The following is a 23,558-nucleotide window of genomic DNA, read 5'->3' as shown; positions in this document are numbered from 1 at the left end:
TTCAAATATATATTAATAATCTTCTGTAAATCCTTATTCTTGATCTTATTAACAAAAAGCTGTCTTAACAAAAAGGAAGTTAAGGGGCGGTTTGATTATAGTCTATAAGTACCTACATGAGGAACACACATTTAATAATAGGCTCTTCAATCTAGCAAAGAAACATATAACATTATCCAATGGCTGGAAGTTGAAACTAGACAAATTCAGACTGGAAAACAGGCATCATTTTTTTGACAATGAAAGTAATTAACCATAGGAACAATTTACCAAGGGTCATGGTGGATTCTCCATCAATGGCAATTTTTAAATCAAGATTGGATGTTTTTCTAAAAGATCTGCTCTAGAAATTATTTAGGAGAAGTTCTTTGGCCTGTTATAAAGGAAGCCAGACTAGATGATCACAATGGTACCTTCTGTCCTTGGAATATGTGAAAATCTAATATGCAGGATCTCTAACTTTCTAAAAGTCATAACTTCAGATGTTTTTTGTGTCACCAGTTTTCATTCTACCCGATAAGAGGTGTATATATATATATATATGTTCTGGACACCACACCAATGCATCAATTCAGTCCTTGTCCTTCTGGTGTAGGTGATTTAATGGATTTCCACGATTGCATCGCAGCTCTTTCGCCTTTTCCAAAATAAAAAAGACTAATACACTTAATTGTATTGGCTATTCATTGGTAGTGTGCAAACTGATAGTGTGTCTTGTAGAAATGGGCTAAAAGGTTACAATTACCTTCAAAGAGAATGCCATCCAAAGACACTTTAATATAGCTGGAGATAGGCCCAGCTACTGAGTTAGGTTTTAGATTTCCAGCAAGTTCAGAAATGTTCAGATCTGGAGTTTTTGTTCAGGCATATTCCTCTGTGACTGGGATCCCAGGGGGGCCATGCTAGATCACTCAATCAGGGCAAACTGCACAGAAGGGGGCAGACAATCCCCCAAACTGGTAGTTATTTCTAATACTTAGATTCACCAAGCCAGCAACAAAACAGCTTCTACGATACCTAACTGGTTACCCAGAAGCCAAAACACAGCTCCCTTAAAGCAACCCAGCCTTGAGCTCCCACCCAGACAGCCAGTTCAAATATTATGAAGATTACTGAAAATCTTCTTCATCTTATAAAAAGTTATTCCAATCCCAAAGGATCAGATACATCACCCACCAGGTCAGTGAATATTTCAGATCTTACCCAAATACACACTTACCACCAATTCTTATTAATTAAACTAAGATTTATTAAAGAAGTGAGAGTGGGTATTGGTTAAAAGATCATTCTACACCCAAACCTGAATAAAAATCTTAGGTCAGTTTCATTGTAGGGATGGTGAGCTTTAAAGTTGCAAAGAGTTCTTTCAGAATTAGTCCATAGGTTACAGTCCAATGTCCAATATCAGGGTGATCCAGATGGGACTGGAGATCTCAGTCTTGGGACTCAAACTTCCCCTGGCAAGCTTAAGCAAATCTGAGATAACAGGGTCAGGGCCCAATAGTTCTTTTTATAGTTCTTTGGCAGCCTCTTGGCAGCGTGCAGTCTTTGTGTGAACAATAGTAGCTTTGAAGTAACCTCCTATTTCTTAAGCATCACCACTAATTAGCTACATGGATTAACGTAAGGCAGCTGTCCATCTCCCCCCAGTTACAGGTAGTTTACTACATACTTCAAAGAGAAATGAAGATAGTAATATTACTACATTCACAGTTCATCTAAATGTTAATATCTTCTTTTGATCTCTGAATTAACAGAATACAGCAATGGGAACCATTCGGTTACATTGTTAACCACTAATGATGTATTTGTAAACATACACAAAAACACAACTATTATCTACTAATTTATCTCTAAAGGTTGAATCTGGGTCAGTTAGCCTGCTAGTTGTGTAATCCTTTCTGGCCCTGTGTCACACCATAATTAAAACACTTCTTATTAACACTATGTATAGAGCAAAGACTTAGAAAACATAAAAGAAACCGTTATGTGTAAATGGATGTATACTATATATAATGTGGGCTTTCTTGATTGTGAGTCTGAACTAACAGTTATAAAAAAGAAAAGGAGTATTTGTGGCACCTTAGAGACTAACACATTTATTTAAGCATAAGCTTTCGTGAGCTACAGCTCACTTCATTGGATGCATGCAGTCGAAAATACAGTGGGGAGATTTATATACACAGAGAACATGAAACAATGGGTGTTACCATACACACTGTAATGAGCTCTGAAAACTGTAATGAGAGTGATCAGGTAAGGTGAGCTATTACCAGCAGGGGAGAGAGAGAAAAAAATAAAAAAAACCTTTTGTAGTGATAATCAAGGTGGGCCATTTCCAGCAGTTGACAAGAACGTGTGAGGAACAGTAGGGGGGGGGGGAATAAACATGGAGAAATAGTTTTACTTTGTGTAAAGACTGGGAGTGGATGTGCTCATCGCTTTGTGCAGTTGTAAGCTTTGCAGGCCATTTTCCCCTTGCGGAGACTGAAATTGCCACAAATCAAGGGCCTTATGCTGCAAAGATGCACATGCTTACATTTATACAAGCAGTTCCATCCAAGTCAATACTCTCACAAGTAGAGTTAAGCACATGTATAAGTGTTTGAAAGATCAAGGTCTTAAATATATATAAAAAAAAGTCTAATTTACAAAGTGTTTTGTGCAATGCCTAGAACAATGGGAACATGATTGGGGTCCTTAGGGTTACTGTAATACAATAATAATAATAGCACATTATAGCGGGTCCATGATCTGGGGGACTGCTAATAGCACTGGATTTCTCGTTTTTTGTTGGACAAGAAGGAAAATTAAAATACAGAAACATAAGTCACTTTTTAACATCCTGACTTTTGAGCATTTAAATTTGTAAGCATAAATCACATTTATATTACTTTATCATGTGTTTTTTATTTATTTTTCGGTTGTAAGGAAGAAAAATTTCCAGTTGAAGAAAATGTAAAGTAACATAAATTATTAAAAATACTTTTCTTTTTTAATGTAGGAAGAGTTGGAAGAACATTTCAACAACAGAAGTCAAAAGCTGTCATTGACTTTGATCCTGATGAGCTCTCTTTTAACATGGAAGAGGAGCCTGTCTTTTCATCTGACAAGCCTAAAGAGAGAGTGGAATTTACACACAATGAACTGAAGGATGCTCGCTGGTTTTTTGACACGCCGGGGATTGTAAAAGAAAATTGTGTAGGTGCTCTGTCTGTCTGCATTTGAGAAGATAGGTATTTGGGAGAGGGAGTACTGTCTTAGTTAACTGTCAGTGCAGAAAAAGAGATTTTTGATATCCTTATGAAATAAGACTCTAGCATCCAGGTAATCATTTACTGCCACCCAGTGTATCAAGAGTATTGTGTAATAAGTAGAGCTGAGCGAATAATGGATTTTATTTTACCTTTTTTTTTTTTTTTTTGTTCGGCGCTGAACCAAAATTTGTTGGGGGGGAAGAAGCCATTTTGAATCTCGTTTTATTCAAAAAATTTTATTGAATCAAAAAACTTTACATAAATTTGTTTCTAATTGACTGAAGTGTTTTGGTCAACTTGAAACAAATTTTTCTAGTTTTTCAATTCAGCCATTTTTAGGGGGTTTTCACTCATTTTGAAATGGTCAAAATGAACTTTTTTAACTTTTTTGATATTTTTTTTCTTTTTTCAGCCAAAACTATTCATCAAATTCAATCTGAATTTGCAAATTGTTTTAGAGCCTCTAAAACTGCATTGTTTAGGATAAATTTCTATTTCCCCAAAATAATTTGCCCACTTTTAGTACTAAGGCCTGTTTTATATAGCAAAATTTATCACGCTGGGTGGTTTGCTGTAGCTAGTAGTGCCATAACCACCTTACAACATGGGTATTTACCAATGGAGATAGAACCAAGCGCTATTTATAAGCATGTTAGTGAACTTTTTACAGACCAGTTTTTTGTAGATGAGCCCTGAATGTGTCTCTCTGTAGTAGTACATTTCTGTAGGAGGAATGAATGGCTCGGAGTATTAAAAACAGGATCTGGTGGCAGGATATAGGATTATATCTTTAGGTCTGGTTTTGAGTGAGAATCAGATCACAAGAGACTTGTCTGTTCTAAAAAAAATTATATTGGTTTAACTGAATTGATTTAAAATCCATCTAGTAAAACCAGTGCAACCCCCTAATGTATAACCATTGCTTAAATGAGTTTGCTTTGCATTGGTTGTTTACCAAATAGAGCTAATCCCATTTAAATCTACATTGGGTTTTATTTAACTAGATCAATTTTTAAATAGATTTTAATGTTTAAACAGATACGATTTTTAGTGTAAGAGTACCTAGGACTGAGACTTTCAAAGCTGCTTAAAGGGTTTGAATGATAAATTCATGGGAATAAGAAGTCCAAATTCCCTAGATGGATTTTAAAATTTTGGCCTTAAAATTAATAGAACCACTGGAAATATGCTCTGTAGAAATCCTGCACAGTTACATGGACTTAGGATCTGTCTATGGTGTGACAGGGTCAGGCCAGGTGGCTACAGGAGAGTGATGGAAGGCAGATATATTAGCCCCAGGTTAAGCAGGTCCCCTTTCCATGGATAAGGAAACGGGCGGTTCCAGAACAATCAGGAACTTGCTGGAACCAATTAAGGCAGACAAGCTAATTAGGACACCTGGAGCCAATTAAGAAGCTGCTAGAATCAGTTAAGACAGTCAGGCTAATCCGGGCACCTGGTTTAAAAAGGACCTCACTAGTGAGAGAGCGTGCTGCTGGAGGACTGAGGAGTACAAATGCTATCTGGCATCAGGAAGAAGGTCCTGTGGTGAGAAGGTGTTGGGAGGAGGCCATGGGGAAGTAGCCCAAGGAGTTGTAGCTGTCACACAGGTGTTACACGAAACACTGTAGACAGCTGTGATCCACAGGCCTCTGGCTGGAACCCGGAGTAGAGGGCGGGCCCGGGTTCCCCCCATCTCCCCAACTCCCTATTGGATACAGGAGGAGTTGACCTGGACTGTGGGTCCCACCAGAGGGGAAGGTCCCTGGCCTGTCCCCCGACTCACTGGGTGGACCAGCAGAGACGGCGAGGATTGTTCTCCTTCCTTTTCCCCATGCTGGCCAGTGATGAGGTTAACCGAATGAACGGCAAGTTTGAGCTACTAGCAAAAAGTGGCCAAACTGAGGGCTGCCGTGAATCTCTGAGGCGAGCAAATCCGCCAATAAGTGCAGGACCCACCAAGGCAGAGGAGGAACTTTGTCACAATGGATATAACTGTTTTCTACAGAATTGAAGTTAACCTTTTTTTTAAAAAAAAATTAGTAGTAGTAGTTTGACTTTCTACCCGCATATTTTGTACCAGTAGAATTCTTTTGGTTAGAGGGATAATAATTATTATTTTTTTACCAAAGTAGTTAAACCAGTACAAACCCTGGTGTAGACACAGCTATATCAATAGAAAGGAGTCTTATACTGTTATAGCTTACTCCCCAACATATAGGGGAATGAGTGTTACTGGACTAAGCACCTTTATACCAAGATAACTACAGCCACACTAGGCAGCTGGTACTGCTTTAACTGTACCACTATAATTAAAGTGTTTCAACTTCTGTGTAGAGACACGGCCTAATTGTGACGATAGACTTTCAAATAATGTTAGACTGGCTGATCCAAAAAACTTGAGAGGTGTGAACTGCCCCATTCATCTCAGTAGCATCCTCAGTCAGACTTCAAAATGATTGCCCTGTTGAGATGTATAAAGGAGCTCACACCTTATTATTACTCTCAGCTTCAGTCAGGCTCCAGGACTGTAATAGATAGGCATCTCCTGCCTCAGCCATCTCAACAGGGTAAATATTCTGACACCTACTGCAGATTTACTGTTAACATCAATTTCACTGCTGGTCAGTTTAGTATATACATCTAGCTCAATCACAAATTATGGGCTTGATGCTGGAATTTTATATAGGAGCTCAGAATAGATGGTTACAATGCTTCCTTCTGGCCTTAATATCTTTTAATTGAGTAGAAGCACCTAGCTAATGTGTGTGGTTTGGATTCACTTGAAACGATGTTTGATATGAGTAAGTTTTATAGACACAAATGATTAATTGTACTGCACCTAGCACAATGGGGACTCGATCATGATTCAGGCCTCAGGAAGTTAGTTAATAATGGCACACAAAATACTACATTGAAAGAGTGTTAGGGTTGCAAAGTCAACCATTCAAAAGTTTGGAAATGCTAGATTTAAGATTGCCCATGTAAACTTAATCCAGTCCCCTGGTGCGTATGCATTATAAACTGTTTTTTAATTACATGATCACACTTCTGTCCACAGGACCCCGCCTTATTCAGCATGTAAATTGGATGGTGCTCAATGAATGAGCAGCTTTTCAATTTTCATTTTACCTTTGATGAATAACGTGTGGCCCCAGGCACACTATACCAATCCTGCTCTGAAGACAGGATTATTAATTATGTCATGGGCCTTTTCGTCTTGCTCCTATAGTATCTGACTACTTCAACAAACATAAATTAATCTTCACAATGCCCCTGTGACATGATGGGGGGGCATTATTCTAATTTTACAGAAGGGAGAACTGAGAGACAGAGACATTAACATGAAAAATACACACTAAGTGGGATCCTCACTTTGAGATATCTAGGACCTGACTTTTCAGAGAATTTAGGGCTTGGCTACACTTACATTTTATAGCGCTCTAACTTGCTGGCTCAGGGGGGTGAAAAATCACCCCCCTGAGCACAGCAAGTCAGAGCACTTTAAAGCACTAGTGTAAACAGGCTCGGAGTGCTGGGAGACACGCTCCCAGCACTCGGAGCTAATCCCCTCGTGGAGGTGGATTACCAGGAGCGCTGGGAGAGCTCTCTCCCAGCGCTCAGGCGCGTGACCACACCCGCACTTCAAGGCATTGCCACAGGAGTGCTTTGAAGTTTCCAGGGTAGCCATGCCCTTAGTATTTTGTAGCACTTTATATGTTGGGAGAACAGTTGCAGATGTGACCATTCAGCACGGCTGGAAATCAGACACCAGTAGTCTCACATTGGGCACCCAGAACATGAACCTACAGGTTTAGTGACCCCCTGTGAAAAGTTTGGATTAAATGACTTGCCCAGTATCTCATAGGACCTGTGTGCCCAAGACGGGGAGAAAATCCATTCTCCAGGGTGCTGTTCAGCTGTCGAAGCTATGACACCATCCTTACTCTTTCTGTAGTCCATTGCCTCATGCACCTTCCAACTTCTGCAACATATGAGGCAGGGGTCCTACAGACAACAGCTTCCTTCACTACACAGCTGTGATCATCCCTAACCACCAGGATGATCCTGTGCACTAAATGAGTCAGGGGTCCTGTGGAAAAACTAGTATGTGATCATGTGATTAAATATTGCATCACAGTGCATAGGTACAGGGGAGTCAAATTAAGGCTACATGAGCAATCTAAATTCTGACATTTCTTAATTTTTGAGTACTTGACTTAGCAACCTTAACATTCTTTTAATATAGTTCTTGTGTGTAATTTCCTAGGTTTTTAATATCAAACTGGGGGGGTGGGGGGCGGGAATGTCTATCATGTGGAACCCTATTGGCTCCCATGTAGTTCATCAGCAGGGTTCAGACCTTTAGTGCTACAGCATAGACGTCTGTGACTTGAGCTAATGAAGTAATTGATAGATGATGACACCCTACTACTGCTATGTGCACCATTTACAAGAGCAGGGGATGAGACATGTTTTTCCAGTAGGACTCGCAACTATTTGCTGACAGCAGAGGAACATGGAGACTCAGAAATCCTAGATTATTATATGCCAAGTTCCAAGAGAAGTGTGCTTTAGTGGTTATAGACTCTTCTGTCTCTGACCTAGCTCCTCGCCTCTCTGCATCCAGTCATGCTGACTGGGCCTCCTCATTACTGCCAGGGTGCCAGCAGCAGGAGCATTGGGAGCACAGAAGAATCTCCCAGCTCTCAGTTCCAGCACCACAGTGGCCCCTGGCTGTCAGGAATTGAATGAGCATAGAAAGTGAATGGACTTGTGTTCAGTAACTTCCTATAGATATTTCTAATTTTGATTAAGCTTGGAGTGCCTGTGACGTGGGGAAGTATGAGACATGCCAAAGTTCGGATAGAATTTCCTCTTGTCACGCTGTTCTTTTTGGCTGGAGAGGAGGAGGGTTGTCTGGGCACCAATTTTGGGGTGGGGAGCAGGAATTTTCAGTCTTTGCTTTCTGTACATTTTTGTGAGGGTTAGCTGATGTAGATAGATTTGCCAGTAGGCTAGTTCACTCTATGAATTATTAAAGATGTTCAGTTTTATAAGGGAGCAAGAGAAAACACCTAAACTTCTAGAAACAGAAACAAAGGGTTTTCGATAACTGTCAAATTTAGCACTAGGTATTATCTAATACTCTGGAATATTATCTGCGGAGCTTGCAGTCTAGAAGGCTCCTACTATTTCAGAACTGTTGCAAAAGTTGCCAAGATTTTCAGACTAAAGTTGGCTCCATCTACACTACAGAAAGAGTGTGTAGAGACCCAGTCACAACATAGTAGTTGCTGACAAAACGGTTCTGTCTTTTAATGTAGAGTCAAGACCTAACCATGTTGCCACACTGTGGTACACACTTGAATGTTAGCGAGGCTGTGGCATGATTAGGTGCATGGTTATAAGAGTATGGTTCTGTTTGTGCTGAAAATTCCAAGTGTGTGAGAAAGGGATGCTGTCAATATGGAATCTAGTCAGTGCTTTAAAGTTAAAAGTAATGTTGGGTACTGCACCTGGGCCTGGATCCCACTGCCACATTTTGTGCTTTTCCAGTCACTTTTTTCTCTTTTTAACATTTTTTTTTCCTCTCTACTGTTCCTGTGTGCGAAAGACCCACACAGACCGGGGAAGCTGACTGCGGGGTTGGTGGGGAGGTGAAACTGACTGCACACATAGTCTCATTAAATGTACAAAGTATGCCGGAAAGTACCTTTCAGTTATAGTCACCATAAGCATTATTTATAACAATAGTGGGAAAAACATTTCAGGCAGAGGTTTGTTTTTTAAGCTGGAGTCTCTCGCTGTGCCTGGCCCATCAGACACAGTAGTTCCTGCTTTTTAAGTTGGAACTCTATTGCACGTAAACCTATGCCGAGGAGCTAATCTCTCAGTTACATTTCCAGAGAATTTATTCTCAAAGTATTTTTCGCTGGTAGAGATGGGGACAAGAGATCTCTGAAACCTTAGTCAGTTTAAAACGATTTACAGTTTTATAGCAGAAAGCTTGCTAATACCTGAAATAGCCTCCTTGAACCCAGAATCGCCATAACGCTAACTGTAAGAAATATTGATCCAAAATTCTGTTTAATGTACCTTGAACTGCTGGCACATTAAGCTTAACAAAATCTGCTGTGGTAGAGCAGGAAACAATTGGCTGATTATTATTAGTGGCTTCATAATAAAAGTGATAAAGAGTAATTCCTGAGTGGAGACAGTGAGAGTTCCGCACAATGCAATGTGTTTTTACTCTGGGGATCTCAATCTCATTTCAGGTTGTTCCACAAATAAATAGTATTTGTGTGGAAGCATAGCAAGAACCATCCGCAATCTTCGATGTAACACAAAGTAGCAGTAAGCTGATTCTGTGAACATTGCAGAGGACAAATTGGCTTGAGCTCTTTAGACTGTAAAGCCTTAGACTCATATTGTTAGTTTGGAGTGTCCATGTTACAAGCCACTTTAAGTCACTATGTGTGAATTGTTAAAAAAGATGAGCACTTTCTTGCCGTGGCTGAACTGAATATGCAGTCCTACTTGTCTGTAATTTCTGTATGAGATCATTTGAGACAGATGTTCTCCATTCAAGTATATTTGGTCATCTTTCTTTTTCCCCATAAAGCAAGAGCATTGGTTTCATCATTTTTGTAAAGGCATCCAAAATGAGTTATGGTCATACAATTTGCTTTTCAGGTTTTAAATCTTCTAACAGAGAAAGAAGTAAAGCTTGTCTTGCCAACACATGCCATTGTTCCACGGACCTTTGTACTTAAGCCTGGAATGGTTTTGTTTCTAGGTGCTTTGGGACGCATAGACTATCTGCAGGTAAGGGAGAGTGGATTTTGTAATGTTCTGTGAATAAGATCTTGTTTGTGCTTTGTAGTGTTATAACAAGTTACAAAACACCTTCACCAGCAGGCTGTTTGTATAGCTTTCTTCACCATTTCTTTGGTAGCTGCTGCACTTAAGATTTCCACTAATGAAACACAAACCTTGTTGTGTAAAGTAAAAAATGCTTTAGAAAAAGGCTGTGCCATATGATAGCCCAAAGTGAAGATTTCTGTACCGTAGAGGAGCACCTTGCAGCATGCTCCAAAGAGGTCCTGAGCTTTGTTCTAAATGAAATCGGAGAATTGCTTTGGGACTGACGTGTCACTAAAAGAACAAGGGTACAAATCTTTGCAAGGTGGCTAACAGTGCTAGCATGTAGCCAAAATGAATCAACTTTAAAGGGACACTGTCCAGTGGTTACATGAAAGAGCTACATAGGTAGGGAAATTGATTAAGGGCATTTCTGCTTTTCCTTCGACATTTATAAGAATTGTTTAATCAAGAGAGAAGGGAAAGATGATGACACCAAACACTATTCAATGAACAAAGTAGAAAAAATAAACTGGAAAAATACTGTCCTTTGCTAATCCTTTTCACTCACAGCAGTTCTAGGTAAAACCTCCTTCATATAGACGTGTGATTGTTACTGGGATGATTTCCCTTAAAGTTATTTCTGTTAGATGGTGGTTCAGTCATGTTAAATACTTGTGCTAATTTCCCTTAGTGATGCTTTGCTTCATTTTGAAAAGAAAGGCTATTAGAACAGGGCAAGGAGTGAGCTTTTTCAAAAGTTATTGTAGAAATAAATTTGATTAGTGTTTCCTCCAGGTTTAAAGAAATATCTAATAGTAAAGGGCAGAGCAGATGGGTGTATGTGTCTGGGGTCCATTCTCCCCTTTCTACACTTGCATTATTAATGAAAGTTTTATTTATTCCATTTCTAAAATGCAGCTGTCAATGCCCATCCAGTGCTCTGCATACCTATCACATAAATAAAGAATAAAAAAACCCACCAAGGACTGCCCATAAATAGATCCACCTCAGCCAACCCCTCCTCAACAGCCTTAGGCAAGGTCTACACTAGAGCGCTTTGCCTGTATAACTATACCAGTATACTATCCAAGCAAAGCGCTCCTTGTGTGGGTGTGGTATATACAGGCAAAACTGATTTTTTGCTGATATAGCCTATTCTAGGACCCACCATCCTCACCCCGAGTGAAATAAACTATGTTGGTAAAGGCACAGTTTTGCTGGTATAAGTGCATCTGCGCTAGGGGCTTTTGCCAGCACAGCTATGTCAATCACAAATCTTTACACCCTTGATCAACATATCTGTGCTGGCAAAAGTGTGTAGTGTAGCGCTGGGCTTGTGGGGAGAGTTGTATGCATGTATCAGCAGGAGACTAGATTCCTTGGTTTGGATTTGATGTAATCCTCTTTTTCCACTGCAGTTTGGATGTACAATTCATTTTGGTAATTTTCATGCTTAAATTTGATATGGAGGTATTATTATTTAGAAGTGTGTGTGTGTGTGTATATATATATTTATATTTAAATCTGGTTCTTACACCTGTAGTCAGATTCGTTTCATATACAATGGTCACAGGGAAGCAGGGAAGAAATTGCATCTTATTTAGTCTTTGTAGAATTCTAGGTACCCCAAAGCAGAGTCTGGTAAACAAGAGGGGTCTGGGAAATGGTCTGAGAGGATCAGCTGGGCAGGAGAAGTCTGTCACACCATCCAGAAATTAGCCTGCCAGTTTTGTTCACATTGGCAGTACTTTCAGTATTGTGAACTAAGCTAGTGTAAAGATACACATTCTGTAACATTTGACTATCATTTTATTTGCATGACCTGAGTGGAGGATTGTTTTGTTTTTGTTTGTTTGTTTGTTTATTTAAGTGCCATTCCAATTATCCAAATTCCTTTTCTCTGAAAATCCTAGTTATCCATATCCACAGTGTGTCCCCCATGTAGCCATATGTTAGTTAATAGCACTTCCATTTATCTGAACACATAGTTAGAATCATAGACTTTAAGGTGAGAAGGGACCATTATGATCGTCTAGTCTGACCTCCTGCACAACACAGGCCAGGGAATCTCACCCACCAACTCCTGTAACAAACCCCTAACTTATGTCTGAGCTACTGAAGTCCTCAAATCGTGGTTTAAAGACTTCAAGGTGCAGAGAATCCTCCAGCAACTGACCCATGCCCCACTCTGCAGAGAAAGGCGAAAAACCCACAGGGCCTCTGCCAGTCTGCCCTGGAGGAAAATTCCTTCCCGACCCCAAATATGGCGATCAACTAAACCATGAGCATGTGGTCAAGACTCACCAGCGAGACACCCAGGAAAGAATTCTCTGTAGTAACTCAGATCCCACCCCATCTAATATCCCATCACAGGCCATTGGGCTTATCTACCACAAATAGTCGAAGATCAGTTAATTGCCAAAATTAGGCTATCCGATCATATCATCTCCTCCATAAACTTATCAAGCTTAGTCTTGAAGCCAGATATGTCTTTTGCCCCCACTGCTTCCCTTGGAAGGCTGTTCCAGAACTTCACTCCTCTGATGGTTAGAAACCTTATCCAAGCCATTCAGATAACAATCACCTCTCATTAATTTTAGGGAGCAAAATCCTCCTGGTTTTCTGTTGTGGCTTCTAACCTGTTGCCAGTCCATGTTACTACCCTGGAGAAAGCAGATGGCATCTATCAGAAGCATGCTGGAAAAACATTACTGAAGGTAAGAGGACAGCTTGACACCTTCTATACCGTGTTCTGGTATGTGTAAGGAGTAAGGTCATGTGATCTCTTTTGTAGCTCAGCAGGCATCTGTTACTGGTTTCCCTATGCTTGACTCGACAGAGGCTTTGTTAAGTCCATGCTAGAACTCTATGCATTGTCTTGTCAGTGATTCTTCCCCTTTCTGGGAAAACCAAATAAAAGAGTATATGCATTATTCCTCCCCTGACTGTGGGAAACAGATACAAGAATGAAAATCTTAATGCTAGTCACAACACACATTTGTCCTGTTTAGAATTAAACTAATTCATCAAGAGAACTCCCTCTGTGCATGGACAGAGGAACATGGCATGGGCAGAGCTTAGGACTTTAGTCTGGAGCTCTGGGAGACCTGGGTCACATTCCCTGCTCTGCTTGTGTACAAGGGACCATATTCGTACATTAGACAGACAGTCTTGGAGGTAGGGATATAACTTTTTTTTTTTTTTTTCAGAAGCACACAAATTACTACTGAGCAGTCTTCATTAAAGTTAAAAAATGGCTGGTGAGGTTTAGGCTTATACTTGCCAAGGCGTCATATTCTGGCTCAGGGAGAAAGCCGCTCTTTCTGCAGCACTGATGAGACAACATCTGGAATACTGTGTTCTGAGCTAGGTGCACTGATGCCAGAAAAACATGGACAAATTGGAGCTACTCAGGCAGGAGTTCAGAGACAAGCAACAAAAACTGAATGTCTGCTATGGAAAGATATAAATTGTCAAAACACAAAGGGAGAGAAATATAAAAGGCAGAGGGGTCAGGGACTACAAATAGGAGCAACAAGGTGGAATTAAGAAATAGAAATACTGTACCTGGAAGTGATGTAAATCCCATCATTTGGGACTTCTGAACCTAGATAGGGGAGAGATCAGAAAAAAACATTGTATGGAATTGTCCTGGGGATGTACTAGATTACTGAGACATTACTTGTAGCTTTGTTCTTCAAAGATTTCAAATTGACACCTAGTTCCATAGCCCTTCTGTAGCAAGACTTACATGTTTTTTAATATATTTACATTTTATTTTCTATATCTTGTTTGATAGTGTAATTTGAAGTGCTTTTAGACTAAAATACATTCTGATGCATGGCATAGAAATATTTGTTTTTTTAAAAAGCAATACTCTCATGATTTAGGCTTTATCTAGAAAGATGTGGAGTTGGCACATTGGTTAATGTGCTGTGTAAAACATTCAGAAGTCTAGCATAGACAAGCTGTGTATACTTTAACATATATTAGCTGATTAAGTTAAAAGTCTGTGTTGCCCCCCTCTCCACTTCCCCCTGATTTGCCTCAACCAGCTAATGTGTTAATACTATAGCCTTGCCATTTCAACACTAGGATTTTAAAATGTGTTAGCTATCATGTTTTTAAAATGCATATTTTTGTCTTCCTGTAAGCAGGGCCTCTGTGTATATGTATGCGTATCTCGATGTTTTTTAACTTGTTTCCTTGGCAATACCACTAAAACTGAAACACTCTCTCTATAGTAAATATTCAGGATCCCCATACTACATGGTACATTTTCCACTATCTGAAGCAGTTTTAAGCTGTCTCTTCTGGGTGGGATCTAAGGTGCCACAAGTACTCCTTTTCTTTTTGCGAATACAGACTAACACGGCTGTTCCTCTGAAACCTGTCTTCTGGTATTGATCTTCACTTGCAAAGCAACAGTGCAACTCACTGCTCTTGCTGAATTCACTTCATGAATTATTGCGCCATTTACAAAAATAAATGTTTCAGAGATTGACCAATAGACATACGTTTTTGTTCTTTTGTAGTAATTAGTAACTTCGACTATTTCATTGAACTAGCTTGGAACTGAATCCTGACACTTACCCAAATAGGACAATCTCTGATACTGTAATAGCTACTTTGTCGCATCTCTGAGGCACGTTCGTTTGATATCTAAGTGAAATCTGTGTCACCTTGACATTTGTTTCAACAAACTGTCCCTTAACTGTACAAAAGCTATTTTTAATAGAAGTGTTTTGCGAGAGCAGATACTCTTTAAATTTCTCCAGCGTTTGAGTCAGTTAGAATAGAAAGAGTTAAGTTGCTGCATTTCACTTTGTAACTTGTTCTGTAACTTGAGAAGTTTAAAGATGTCTTTCTTGTTAGCTTTTAAACCCTTTCTCCTGTATTTTATTGTTAGGTTCCCATGGGGGGTGAAGAGCGAATGAAAGAATTCCCACCGCTTATTCCTCAGGAAATTACGCTGGAAGGAATTGGCACCCTTGAGGCAGTGGCTGACATAAAGTTGTCCTCTGCTGGTAATTCTGCATTTCCTCCTCCACATGCAGGGAATCCACTTCTGCCGTGCACCCTTGTTCTTGGTTGTAATTTCATAATGGGTGCATCATGTGACTTGCAAAGGTCTTCTGACTAGGAAAGGTGACACAGTGTCGACCAAAATGCCTGCTGCCTTGTATGTCATTATGAACAGTTGTTCTCTACTTTCGGGGTAGATGTTCAAAAGTGCTCGGCACCCAGTATCTTCCATTCTTCATCTAAATGGGATGCTGAATCTGTGTGAAAATCAAACCCTTTGACTTATTTAAATTGGTGTCCCTTTCCATTTTTTACATTTGATATGGTCGATTCCCATTTTGTTTGAAAGAGGTTGTAACTAACTGGATTCTGTTCTAATATCTGCGCAGGTTGGGTTGCAGTAACAGCTCACTTGGAAGACAAACTACAGCTGCGAGCCTATAGCCCTGAAGGGACAACACTGGTGATACGTAAGCCTCCTCTGTTGCCACATATCGTTGTCATCAAAGGGACCCGCATCAGAGGAAGTGTGTCCTATAGAACTAAAAAGCCACCTCCCCTAGTGGAGAACTTAAAGGCAAATGGAAAAAATAAACAAATTTAAAAAAGGGTATCTAAAATTTAAGAAGCACAGGAGCTGGAAAGCCCTTGGACATATGTGTTGCTTACAGACAATTATGAAAACAATTATTCATTGAACTCTGTAGAAAACGTTCGTTTTGATTTTAAGACTGGCTTCTGTAAAACATGTTTGAAAGACCTTCCAAATGCAGGTTTGAAGTTTGTATCAGCCTACTGCATAGTGCAGCTCATGGGATCATGTGATTTTCACTCTACTTCCCATTAACAGATGGCCTGTCTCATTCAGACTCTTTAGTTCTGCATTCAACAGACAGATTTGGCATCACTTCACATTATTGCTGTTTCCCCTACAGTGGGTGGAGTAAGGCTGGCATCAGGATGGGAGGGTAATCTCAGTTACAGCAGGAGGGAGGGCTTTAGTGAAGCTGTCAGAACATGTACATCTTTCTGGTTGCTACCAATATTTGGACAGGAGACACATTGCTTGTTTTTTGGCTTTTTGCATGAAATTAGTGATAAAGATTTCAGAAAGAAGCCCCTAGAGTCCATCCTACTAGGTCTCTTTGCAATAATGTAAAACTTTACAGATAAGCAAACGACACCCAGGGGACCACTGTGTATAGCTGAAGGGAGGAAATCAGACTTATGCCTCAACTAAGAGCTCCAGCAAAACATCCCCATGCTGTGACTAGCCCTAAATGTACAGTCATCTGTCTCTTCATCATGACAACTGTGACGGGTTGGACCCCTTGGGAAGCCACCTGATGTGCTGAGATACCACTGAGTCTACCTGTTCTGTCAGCATGGGCCCCCTTTAACGTGTCCTGCTAAGCCAGGCTCTTAAAACCTCCTCTAACACACACACACAGGCAGGGCCACACCAGCGGCAGATCAGCTCTGGGAAGACTCAGCTTCAGGGATTTGCTGTAATGTCATTTATAGGTGTGTTTGGAAAGTTCTGGGTTTCTGTTCCCAGGTTGCCAGAAAATATTTTGGTGTGTAGCATTGTGTACATAATGCAGATGTCAATATTTTTTAAAGTCTAGGTGTCTTGGCATTTAGCCACCAATGCCATGAGGCGGTGTGCCTCGGTTTCCCCTTCCTCACAGCAGTCTAGATCAGTTATGTTTTCTCCACTATGCCAAGCTCTAAGCCTGTCCACAGGTACTAGCTGAGAAGCAGTATTCTCATAGGACTTTCTTGTTACCACTCCTAGTCTGTACCAAAGATTTTTCCAAAAATCATGCTTCTTACACATTTTTAAAGTATTTACCACCAGTATCAAATTCTTTGTCTTAACCCACAGTGTGTGTAGTAAGAGACATAAAGTTACCAGCACATTCATGACAGAGAGGTGCTTCCAAGTATGATTATCATACCACGCCTTCTCTCTAAACAGATCAGTTTGTTCAGCATTTATTGTATTTCTCATCCTCTCTGTAGAGGTTCTTTCTTTGGGTATGTGTTGGGGGTTTTGACAAGGAAAGAGTGTAAGGAGACCTTGTATGTTACTGGCCCACTCCCTGTGGAGTTGCATTTCCTCCCCAGGGTTAAACCCATGTGTTGTTCACCCCCATCACTCACTGTCTGATGCTTAGCTGTGGGGAGGGGTTTACCTGCCCAGGAAGTGGCTGTCTCCACCCCTTCATCAGATGGATCATTAGCATGTTCACAGACATCAAAATGCTTGGAAGAACCCTCCCTCCTCCTCCCCCTCCCCCGCCGCCTTAAAGAGTCAGTTAGTTTTCACAAGTACAGCAAGAAAAATATTTTGAAAAAGTGGGTCCTGGATTGGGGTGCCCTCCATCACCTCTCGCTGTTCCCACGAGGTCAGCTGTATGGCTGCTCCCCTCAGAGAGGTCAGATACACAGTTCCCCCTTAAAACTTGAGCCACAGATGAGGTGCCTGTAATTACAGATGCAGGTCCAGCAAATTTCCCCTGGGCAAACCGTTCTCTGCAATGAGTGGGGAGACACTCCTGTACTCCCCCCACATTCCTTCTGAACCTCTTTCTCTGGGCCCCCCTACCAAGGCACACACCCTGTGCTCCCTGGAGAGCAATCTGTCCCCTGTTGAGCTGTGAGCTCACAGCTAGCAGCCATGACAGACCCTTCATTGGCAAGCCCTGTACCCTCCTCTGTCTTGGAATTGGGCTGGCCTCCAGTTACAGAGCCCATGGAATCTTCACCCCTTGCAGCGGTTTCTTGGATCGTATCTTCCCCCTCTAAGGCTTCCTCCAGGACACATCTCCATATGCATCCTAGAGCAGGATTTTTCTCTTGCTTAACTGCAACTTCCTGGCAGCTAGCAACCTGTACAGTCTCCCTACCATCAGGCAAAACACTCCCATCCCCTGAGGGAACAGTCACTGCACTGGAGCTGGTTCTACCCACCCCCACCCCTTGTGGCAACTTGATTTGCAGGGCAGTAGAGGAATTAAAGAGACTCATTTCCTCAGCAGTTTCTGTAGCTTTGCTCCTTCCCACAGGGTTCCAGCACAAGATTTCTCCTCACTGCTGACAGACCCCTGGACAGCCTGAGCCACATTGAAAAAGTCGTTACCCAAAATAATTTGTGTTGGGTTATGAGAAACTGCAGCCTTGGTTAACTCAGCTTGCAAATCCCCAGCTTCCATGTGCACTTTAGCCAAAGGCATAAGGATTTGGGGGGAGGGATATCTCAGTGGTTTGAGCATTGGCCTGCTAAACCCAGGGTTGTGAGTTCAGTCCTTGAGGGGGCCATTTAGGGATCTGGGGCAAAATTGGGGATTGGTCTTGCTTTGAGCAGGGGCTTGGACTAGATGACCTCCTGAAGTCCCTTCCAACCCTATGATTTTGTGACCCCTACTAACAGAAGCTCTGCCATCTGTCCTGGCAGTATGTCTGTCTCCTGAACCAGGTCTCTCTCTCCTGACCACAGAGATTTCTGCACCAGTATCTCTCCACACAGGGAGCTCCTTGCCATTTACTCTAACAGCCTTCATGTGCTTACTGCCTGGCTGTGCAGTGGCAACCTTTACAAATCCTGTGTGATAAGTGGCAATTGCCTGAGGTGTGTCTGTGTTCTGGGTCACAGCATTTCCATGACTTGCCTGCTGCCAGTTCCCACTCAGCACAGGGCATTGTGGAATTACAATGATAGCACCTTCTGGGCTCCACTGCTTTCACAAGAGATTTGGGACGACTGGATGAGTGAACTTGGGGAGGTGAGTGTCCAGCCTCCCTCCATCCTCCTTCTTCCCAGGATTAAAACAGGGTCTTTGCTTCTCACCAAACTTAAAATCCTCTGCCTGTGATTTATTCCTACTAGGTGCTTGAGATTGCTTAAATTTATCTGCAAAAATTGCAAGTTCATCGACCGTTTCCACCTTCTTATCCCATAAATACTGTTTTACATCATCACTAGACATATTCAGGAACTGTTCCTGAGCAATCAAATCACACGTTCCTTCAAAGCTTGTAATACCTTTTCTCCTCACCCACTTATCCAGTAAATCTCTCATTTGGTTCACATAAACCACAGTACTTAATCCAGCCCCTCTCTTAAGGCTTCTAAATTTTACTCTATAAATTTCAGGTGTAATCTGAAACTGTTTCAAAACCAAATCCTTAAATTTACCATAATGGAAGCACCACCCATGAGCATCTTATTGATTATGTCCAGAGCTCTCCCAGTCAATTTTGCACTAAAGTGGTCATGTTTTGATCATCAGAAATCGCTTGGAGCATACACAGTCCCTCAAAGGTGAAATATTCAGCAATGTCACCAGATTCATTTTATGGTGGATACAACTGCTCCCACTTGTGGATTTTTGGAGAGGTGGAGTCCCTGGTGTGGGGTTCTGTCTCCTCCACTCTATTACAGCCAGGTCATGCTTCATTTCTTTGTGTCTCAGTTCCATGGCTTGCTTCTGGGCCTCAATTTCTTTGTCTTTCAATTCCAGGGCTTGCTTCTGGACTTCTGTTTCTTTGTCAGCCTCTGGCTGTCTCAGTTCCATGGCTCTCTCATGAGCTGCTTTCTGCTTATCAATTTCCATCTGCTTCAATTCTAGCTGTCTGTTATATTTTTTTCATTTTCCTCTACCTGCAGCTCCAGCTTCTTGGTAGATTCACTTTCACTCATTTTCATACTTTTCTGTTCCTACTTCTCTTGCCTGAAATAAGCAAACAGAAAATAACAAACCAATAACCACTTTGTCTGTTCTCTAGTCACCACACTTAAAACTCACTTAAAATCACCACCAGTGTTTCAGAGCCATAAGCAGTGCACACTATCCTCCCCGACTATGCCACTGACAGGTTGGACCCCTTGGGAAGCCACCTGATGTGCTGAGGTACCACTGAGTCTACCAGTTCTACCAGCATGGGCCCCCTTGCTGAGCCTGGCTCTTAAAACCTCCTCTAACACACACAGGCCAGGCCATACCCAGCTGCAGATCAGCTCTGGAAAGACTGAGTTTAAGGGACTTGCTCCAGCACTCAGATGTCCACCTCCCTTGGAGTGCAGGCCCAAAGACATATTATGAAATTTGCTCCCTCCCTCAATGTGGGGACAGGTGTGCACACTTCTTGCCCCTCCCCCCAGCTAGAAATTACAGGAATGGATCAATAATTAACAAAACAAATATTAATTATGAAAGGCAGATTTTAAGTGGTAAAAGGGGTAACAGAACAAAGCAGATTACTAACAAATGAAATCAAACACGCAAACTAAGCTAGTTTCACTAAAGAAATTGGTTACAAATAGTATTTCTCACCCTAGATATTGTTGCAGGCAGTTTCCAAAGTTTCTGTGGTTCAGAGTTCCAGTTATATTCCTTTTCAGACTGGATCCCTGTCTCAGTCTGGACTCCCACTTTGCCTTCCCTTTTGCAGTTTTTCTTCTTGGGCAGACAGGCCATGGAGAGGAGGAGTCCTGTTTGCCTTCCTCCCCACCCTTAAATAGGATTTACATAAGGCGGGAATCCTTTGTTTCCCAAACTTGACCCCCTTACAGTGGAAAGTTACAAGAAGTCCCAGGTATGTTTTAGTATCAGGTCACAAGACCACCTGACTCTGTAGGATCACAGCATCCATGAGTCAGGGGCAGTATGGAGCATCCACAGGAAGGCCAAGCTTTTCACAGTCCATTGTTGTTGCTGATGGGCCATCCACGCTGTCTGGCTTTTCCATGTTGTACCAGAAGTGTTAGCAGTGGGTGTCACCCAAAGTAGCATAGTTGAAATACAGAAACATAGTCAATATTCCTAACTTCAGATGCAGAAATGATACAGGCATACAAATTGGATAATTGCATTCACTAAATCATAACCTTTCCAGTGAGAACTCACATGAGCCATTTTGCATAAAATACATCTCAGTTATGTCATTCATATGCTGCTACTAGACAATTTAGCACCACTAATCTGCAGGAAATGGGCACTAGTTCAATCTTACCAATCATGAATTTATTCCAAACCAAAATGAATTGTGTAAAACTGGTTTTCACTTCACAAATAAGCTATTATACAAATACACAATATTTCATGCTATCAACGTAAGGAGAATGTGAAGCAAAGCTTTGAGAAGGCATTTCAACCACCACTGGATTAAAAAAAAGTTCTCAGAATGAACAGCCTCTTTATTGGTCAGGCCTCAACAAGAATAGTCACAATAAAGCAGGCATGGAAACAGCCTCTGGCTCAATAAACTAGCTTAAAGTGGGAAACTGAAAAATGGGTTTGGCTGCATTCTGCTGTAAAAACTGAGTTATTAAAATGTAAAACAGACATGAAAAGTCCAGGAAAAAAAATTCAAATGGGGAAAGAGCAACAAACCTCCAACTAAACTATGGCGAAACAGAAGTGAAGTGAAGCCTGCTCGATGCTCCATTTCTGGCTACAGGCGGATAAGAAGGAACTGAGGGGGGGTTGCCCACGTAGCCTTCTATATTCTTGATATGGGGCATGAGGATGTGTAGGGTGCATGGCTGAAGAGGCACTGCTACCAAAAATCTCCTGTCAAAGGCAGGTGGGGGTGCATGTGCACCTGAAGTGGAACACCCATGGGGGGCACATCTCAAAGAACTCCAGTTACTGCTCAAGGTGAGTAACCTCTCCTTTTACAACATTCCTCCAAGGCTGTAAGTCTGCTAACAAATACAAACCAAATGATGAGCTTGTCCACATGCTGGAATAATAATTGTGAAATTTGTCACTAATGTAAAGCTGGCCCATATCTAGCCTACCCCCCCCCCCCCAAGCCCAATGGGTATTTGCTAGTTTAGTTGTCCTATCTCAATATGATATGAAAAATGTTTTGTGCAGCTAGTCCATTTGCTTCAAAAATGTAGCCTTACTTTACAACCATCAACAGTGAAACGATGCAGTGTATATTGGGAGTTCTTCTAAGGGGAAAGACTTGCTATCCAGCAAGTGGGCGTGCTGCAGATTGTGACCAAATTTGGTCCCCGTTCACTGAGTATTTGAAAATAAATTACCCAGAGCAAAAAGGAGACTCAAGATCATATCGTTGCTTAAGGGGAGTGGTTAAATGTTCAAAAGCACCTAAGTCCCATTGACTTTCAGTAAGACAAAGGCTCCTAAGTGACTTTTTTAGGGATTTAGGGACTTTTGAAGATTTTCCCTGGTATATACTGTCTCCAAAGACTAAGAAGTCAATCTCAGCAGAGCTGTGTATTTTTGTAATAAAGGCAGGGTCTGTAGTATTTTTATTCCAGATTACAAATGGACTTTACAAGCAGGTATTTCTCCCCTCACATTTCAGTGTTTGAATGTTGGTTTTAAAAATTAAACAAGGAAAAAAGTTACATTCCTGACTATATATGTCAAACTTGGTATCCTGGTGGACTGCAGTGTGGAAGCAATTATGCCTGGAGAAAGTATGCAATGTCTTTTATGAGCCTTCTTGTGATTAAATTAAATTGAAATTGATGGCCTGCTCTGAAATTCTTCTTTCAGGACGGGTTTTATGATTGTTTTACACTTGTGGCAGAGAATAAGAGGGGCAAGATAATGTTTCACATGTCTGTGTAGGCAATAGTTAACTTAATTCTACTGTAAAAGCCTGTTGGGAGCAGATGGGTTGACTCTGTCAAGAAAGAGTCATGGGGCATGGATTATGGGTGCTGAGCACTTTTGAAAATATGGCCTTAAATGCTTTCTTAATATTACCTTCCCCTATAAGCAATTATTCATAGCTGCCCCAGGGATGCCATGGGATTATGAATGGGAGAAGAGGTGGTTTTTGTAATTGTGAATGGAAGGAGAGGGGGGATGTCCATGAGACAGTCTCCCCACTAAAATGTTGTTTGACCTATCTGTTTGAGGCCAGTCCCATGGGAATGATTGAAAAACCTTGTGATAACACATCTTTGGCCCTCTGTAATGCACTCCTCTTGATACAAACCAGCACCCTATTGGCCACTTTTATGGCTGCTGCACAGTGTACCAAGAATTTAGATCTACCACTATAACTAGGTCCTTTCCTCCACTATCACTCACTGCTGTCCAGACTTTTAATTAACTTGAGTATTATCGCCATCTAAGCACATGCATAAGAAAAAGCTTTGGAAGTTAACATTAAAAAATGAAGCTGAGATTACCCAGAGATCTTAGCAAAAACCTGTTTATTGCTCGGGATGGAGAGTAAAACCCAAGGACATAAAGCTAAACTTCTAAAGAGGAGATTCAAACAAGATATTAGCAAGGGCTTTTTCACCTACAGGATTGCTGGCTTGGGTACAGTCTATTTAAGAAAGGAACACAGAAATAACCTGATGGGGCTTTTCCATATCTTATCTAGCCCAACCTCCCTAGGCCAGTAGGA

General features: G+C 41.2%; 1 protein-coding gene across 1 annotated transcript in view; it reads left to right on the top strand.

The window, feature by feature from the left end:
• Nucleotides 1–22,663, top strand: part of NOA1 (nitric oxide associated 1) — a 28,633-nt gene extending 5,970 nt beyond the window's left edge. The window contains exons 4-8 of the mRNA XM_048847164.2: nt 3,005–3,201; nt 9,954–10,085; nt 12,725–12,841; nt 15,034–15,151; nt 15,539–22,663. Coding sequence (XP_048703121.2) covers nt 3,005–3,201; nt 9,954–10,085; nt 12,725–12,841; nt 15,034–15,151; nt 15,539–15,753 — 779 coding nt within the window. The 3' untranslated portion in view covers nt 15,754–22,663. The remainder of the gene's footprint in view (nt 1–3,004; nt 3,202–9,953; nt 10,086–12,724; nt 12,842–15,033; nt 15,152–15,538) is intronic.
• Nucleotides 22,664–23,558: the final 895 nt, after the last annotated feature.

The sequence above is a fragment of the Caretta caretta genome, chromosome 4 (genome assembly GCF_965140235.1).
Source record: "Caretta caretta isolate rCarCar2 chromosome 4, rCarCar1.hap1, whole genome shotgun sequence".
In the NCBI taxonomy this organism is placed as follows: Eukaryota; Metazoa; Chordata; order Testudines; family Cheloniidae; genus Caretta; species Caretta caretta.
Note: the sequence above shows the minus strand (reverse complement) of the source record. Positions and strands in the feature narration are given on the sequence as shown.